The 6,000-nt window shown below is 43.4% G+C and overlaps 1 protein-coding gene across 1 annotated transcript in view; it reads left to right on the forward strand.

Moving 5' to 3' along the window:
- Positions 1-5,701, forward strand: part of LOC311127543 (phospholipid-transporting ATPase IC-like) — a gene marked incomplete at its 5' end in the record, with an annotated part of 28,034 nt that extends 22,333 nt beyond the window's left edge. Inside the window, 5 exons of the mRNA XM_084159362.1 lie at positions 2,211-2,456; positions 2,738-2,876; positions 3,283-3,413; positions 3,722-3,968; positions 4,156-5,701. Coding sequence (XP_084015488.1) covers positions 2,211-2,456; positions 2,738-2,876; positions 3,283-3,413; positions 3,722-3,949 — 744 coding nt within the window. The 3' untranslated portion in view covers positions 3,950-3,968; positions 4,156-5,701. The remainder of the gene's footprint in view (positions 1-2,210; positions 2,457-2,737; positions 2,877-3,282; positions 3,414-3,721; positions 3,969-4,155) is intronic.
- Positions 5,702-6,000: the final 299 nt, after the last annotated feature.

The following is a 6,000-nucleotide window of genomic DNA, read 5'->3' on the forward strand; positions in this document are numbered from 1 at the left end:
TCAGTTGCATTTTATCGATGGCTATTTGAATGCACAGAGATACCGTGACGAGATCCTGAGGCCCATTGTCGTGCCATTCATCCTCCGCCATCACCTCATGTTTCAGCATGATAATGCACGGCCCCATGTAGCAAGGATCTGTACACAATTCCTGGAAGCTGAAAATGTCCCAGTTCTTCCATGGCCTGCATACTCACCAGACATGTTACCCGTTGAGCATGTTTGGGATGTTCTGGATCGACCTGTACGACAGCGTGTTCCAGTTCCCACCAATATCCACCAACTTAACACAGCCATTGAAGAGGAGTGGGACAACATTCCACAGGCCACAATCAACAGCCTGATCAACTATATGCGAAGGAGAAGTATCGTGCTGCATGAGGCAAATGGTGGTCACGCCAGATACTGACTGTTTTTTTATTTTTATACACGCCCCTACCTTTTTTTAAGGTATCTGTGACCAACAGATTCCCAGTCATGTGAAATCCATAGATTAGGGCCTAATGAATTTATTTCAATTGACTGATTTCCTTAAATGAACTGTAACTTACTAAAATTGTTGCATGTTGTGTTTATTTTTGTTTAGTATAATTCCGATGACAGAAAATGTTTTAAATATTCAGAAGTAGTATCAACAGCATCAGGGGGGAGCGGTAAATCTCTGCTACAAACAAATAACATATTTTGGCATTAGGACACACCTATAAACAAACACTCAAACTGTTTGGGGATAGCGACACTCATAGACCAGGGGATAGCGACACTCATAGACCAGGGGATAGCGACACCTTATAGACCAGGGGATAGCGACACTCATAGACCAGGGGATAGCGACACTCATAGACCAGGGGATAGCGACACTTATAGACCAGGGGATAGCGACACTCATAGACCAGGGGATAGCGACACTCATAGACCAGGGGATAGCGACACTTATAGACCAGGGGATAGCGACACTCATAGACCAGGGGATAGCGACACTCATAGACCAGGGGATAGCGACACTCATAGACCAGGGGATAGCGACACTCATAGACCAGGGGATAGCGACACTCATAGACCAGGGGATAGCGACACTCATAGACCAGTCGATTTCACATAGACTCCTCCCCCCCTTTTTCAGTCTATCACACCTGAAGATGTTGTAATCGGCAATGTCAATGTCCTTCTCTATGATAATTCTCTGTGAGAACCAGAATATCAGGGCTCGTATCATGCAGCCAGACACGAAGAAGTTCCATCTGTGACATCACGCTTCGCACGTTTACGTGCAACAGCCCAAGCCCTCTACGTGATTTGAATACCGAGTGGTCTCCATGCATGTGGAATTCACAATAGAACTAATTGCACTTGAGTTAACCACTAGCTGCTGGGTTGACTGAGGGATTGCCGGGTTGACGGAGGGATTGCCGGGTTGACGGAGGGATTGCCGGGTTGACTGAGGGATTGCCGGGTTGACTGAGGGATTGCCGGGTTGACGGAAGGGATTTCTGGGTTGACAGAGGAACATAAACGAGGGGACTTACATTGGTCGCACTTCTACGGGACATAACATGCTTTCCATGTCCTCTGTTGCTAATTATGACAGGGAGAACTGGAGCACTAACCGACCTGGACAGTCAGTCTCTGAAACAGTTTACGATGTTGCTGGAAATAATCCTGGAACCCTTGTGGTTAGGGTCAATCCCGTCTCTTTAAAAAAAAATAAGTGCTGGTTGCTCCCACAGCAAATCAAAGTTGTCACAAAGGAGCTTATGTTTTGAATTATGAACATTTAAATGAAAACCCCTCATTTGTTTTATCACTGTCTCGTTGAGATCATATGGCACATCAATATTAAGATCATACAGTGGTTCCCAAACTTGTGGTCGGGATACTGTATGGATCCCCTTGGGCCCCTTGAGAAAATATTTGATCTTATTAGCAAACAAATTCAGAACTTATTTATCTTCAAATGGGTATAGAATAAAACCACTTATTGCCAACAAAGGATCTCTTACACTAATAAAACGTGCTTTCATGTCATTATTATGTTTTGGGACAGCCTGCAGGTCATAAAATGTAGTGAATATGAACACACAGCCTTAACTAGCGAATATCATTTGTCCAAGTGGGGTCCCCTGCGTTTGTGTCAATTTGGGATCATGTGCAGTAAAAGTTTGGGAAGCCCTGAGCTAATATGTAATTTCTATTTCCTGTTTCCTTTGAAGGACGTGAACGACAAGCTGAGTCTAAAGTTCCCCAAGTTATACCTCCCTGGTCAGCAGGGGGCGCTGTTCAACTATAAGAACTTCTTCATCAGTCTGTTCCACGGCATCTTCACCTCTCTGGTGATCTTCTTCATCCCGTTCGGGGCGTTCCTCCAGACCATGGGGCAGGACGGAGAGGCACCCTCAGACTACCAGTCCCTTGCTGTGGTCATGGCCTCGTCTCTCATCTTCACCGTCAACCTGCAGGTAGCCCACTTAGATTTATTGATTCATTGATTGGTGGATGGATTGATTGATTTTACGTTTATTGTCCGTCAAAAAGGGAGATTCTTTCCACAGCTCACAAGTTACATGTAGACACAATACACATATAATCACTACAAGAAACAAACTCTTGTGTGTTTTCAGAAATCTGTTGAGCTCAAATAAAAAAAAGCTATGAGGCCATTTATACAGCAAGTGCTGTTTCCTCCTACAGTGTCCGAATGGATGATGTAATTTTCGGTCTCTTCTACTTCCTCTCCCAGATATCTCTGGAGACGTCGTACTGGACCTTTGTGAACTGCTTCGCTGTCCTCTGCAGTATAGCCATATACTTCGGGATCATGTTCGATATCCACAGTGCAGGAATTCACGTCATCTTCCCCTCAACCTTCACCTTCACCGGTGAGTTCTGCCTCCTCAGATCTGGGTCCTGTTCATAAGGAATCAAACGGATGAAAACTGACTAAAACAGTGAGAGACTACCTGGACTTGTCCAATAAGAGCAGCTCATATTCGTTTTGCTTTGTAACTTGTAAAAAAGTTTTCCGTTCTATGCCCTAATGAATACTACCCTGGGTCGTGTTCATTAGGGCACACAGACTATAGCAAAACGTTTCACAATGGAGAACGAATGTTTCTTATTGGACAAGTTTAGGTATTACCTCCCTAATTCTGTCAGTTTTCTTCCAGTTTGCACCTTATGAACATGACCCTGGCCATATGGCTCTTGTCACAGAGGGTGACGATGATGAGTAATCACTGAGCATTTATAACCCAGCGTATGTTGTGTTTTTCCCGCGTGTGTCAGGAGTAGCCCCTAACGCACTCAGACAGACCTATCTGTGGCTGACCATCATCCTGACTGTGGGGATCAGCTTGCTACCCGTCATCTTCATCCAGTTCCTCTACAAAACCATATGGCCATCCGTTGGAGACAAAGTAAGGCCTGGCTAACCTAACCCTAACCTGAAAAGGACTTTACTCGTAATGTGTTGATATCTGTAACATTTCGGCATGACATGGCCGTGGTAAGGCCGTGGTAAAGCTCATTGCCACTGCAATATTTGGAGAGATTTTTTTTGTATCAGAGATCAGTGGATTTTGCGGCGATTTAAACGGGGCACCAAATCTGGCGAACCACATCCTGTCTGAAGTGCTCTTGAATGAAACCCACCACACGTCCATATTTTAAACTTGTTTATGAACGATTTATGAACGATTTTATGAATAATTGTTTCCCGCCGCAGGTCCAGAGGAACAGGAAGACGTACGAGGAACAGGAACAGGAAGAGGAGAAGAAACCTGAACCTTTCCAGCGCGGCAGACAGTCCCGCCGCTCGGCCTACGCCTTTTCTCACTCCCGGGGTTACGCCGACCTCATCGCGTCAGGCCGCAGCATCCGACGACGGCCTGCCATAGCTCGCCCTGACCCCAGGGACAGCGTCAGAGAGGTCCCCCAGGCTGAGAACATGTGAGGGGGGGCTCACCGGCCTGGCACTAGCCTGGTCCCAGATCTGTTTGTGCGGTCTTGCCTACTCCTATGGTCATTGTCACGCATGACAATCATAGAATTACATATAGAATCAATAGGTATAAAACGAATAGATGTAGAATGACCTTATCTCTATGGTGACAATGACCGTAAGAGTTGGCCTGGCAGCACAAACAGATCTGGGACCAGGCTAACCTGTCCTGTCCCTATGCATCTGGAACTGAGAAACATATCACTGGGCCTCATCTCACCGACCTGGCATGGTCTGACTCTCTATGCAAAGAATCTTCCATCCAAAAGCTCACCGAAGCCCTACTGTTGGGGTTAATGTTATAACGGTTTATTGTGTAACAAACAATGTTTATCTCAGGATTTTTAAAAGCCTTATTTTAGTTTCCCTCTCCTGGATGGTTGCAGCATAGCTCGTCATTACTGGGCACTCCTGACATACCTTGGCCTGTATTCATGAAGCCTCAGAGTGGGAGTGCTGATCTAGGACCAGGCCCCCCCCCCCCCACCCCCCCGTACATGTAATCTTATTCATATGATCAAAAAGGGAAAATGTATGTTAGAGCAGCACTTTGTGAATACGGGCCCTGGAGTATTCGGTTTGGCTATGTAGCCTATCGCGGTGTAAAGTAATGCTATCTATTACAAGGATTGCACTGCCTCTGGATCTTGGGAGTTGGCCTTATAAACTGTCTTAATTTAATATATTGTGAATATTATTGCTGGTTTATATTTTACTTTACTGGATCAGTTGTTAAATGCGTACTTGCAGTCAGAAGGGTGTCATAATCATGTTTTTTTCTTTTTTTATGCAGAAGAATTTCAGCTTAATTTTTTTGTTGGCTTGTAAGGAAGCTCATAAGTGCTGGATTCTAACTAGATTATATATGTTTTCAACAGCTTTTATTTTTTATTTTATGGTGTCTTTACTGCTGTAAGTCATTTGACACACTTCATATGGACATGAATTTATTGTATACATGCTTTTAAAGCTGAACCAGTTGTTTACATCGATTCCCATAGAACCCTGCTGCACCTCTGGACTGCTTGTTGTCATTTGACCTGTTTTACCTGAGCCAAATTCCCCCTTTTCATATCATAACCGGATGCAAGTAGCATCTAGTATTCTCAAATGTCAGTAGTCAGCCATAACTCTCTCTAATTTATCAATGAAGTATGAATGGAATTGGTGATTTGCAATATTTTCCATTAATGCTGTCTCTTTCTCTGACATTCCAAACCATTTCATATTCGGACCATAGAAATAGAAGGAACTATTCTAAAATAGAACTCCATTCTAGTTCTGTGATTCTGACAGGGGCCGTCTCAGTCTGCAAGGATGCAGCCATTTGGATTGAGACTCAGCCATGGTTATTGGCCAAATGCATGATTTCCTTAATCAGCCTCGTATCAATATGACCCGTCAACTGAAACAATACTCTTGTTGTGTCCCACATGACACTTTAATCCCTATGTAGTGTTCTACGTTGGACCAGGGCTCTGGTAAAAACACAACCTCTGTTTATTCTGTTGCATACTTGTGTTTCTCTGTGTACAAAGTAACATATCTACACAAATCTTTAAAATAGTTAGAAAGTCAATTTGGTGTACAGCAACAGATCCATTGGGAAACTCTTATCACTACTGTTTTTAAAACTTGTTTTTAGCATATTATGTAAAACCCTTTTGTAAAATGACTTTGAATAAAGACTACCGATACAGAGAAGCTGCTTTCGGTCTCAAGTTGTAGAGGGAAAATAAAAGGTTTCTGCCTATCAAATAAAATAAAATAAAATGTTATTTGCCACATGCACCGAACACAACAGGTGTAGACATTACAGTGAAATGCTTACTTACAAGCCCTTAACCAGCAATGCAATTAAAAAAAGAAAGAAAATAAAGTGTTAAGTAAAAAACATAAGTAAAAAATAAAAGCAAATAATTAAAGCGCAGCAGTAAAATAAAATAACAGTAGGGAGGCTATATACAGGGGGTACCGGTACAGAGTCAATGTGCGGGGGCACC

Source organism: Coregonus lavaretus, assembly GCF_964263955.1.
Source record: "Coregonus lavaretus genome assembly, chromosome: 4".
Classification (NCBI taxonomy): domain Eukaryota; kingdom Metazoa; phylum Chordata; class Actinopteri; order Salmoniformes; family Salmonidae; genus Coregonus; species Coregonus lavaretus.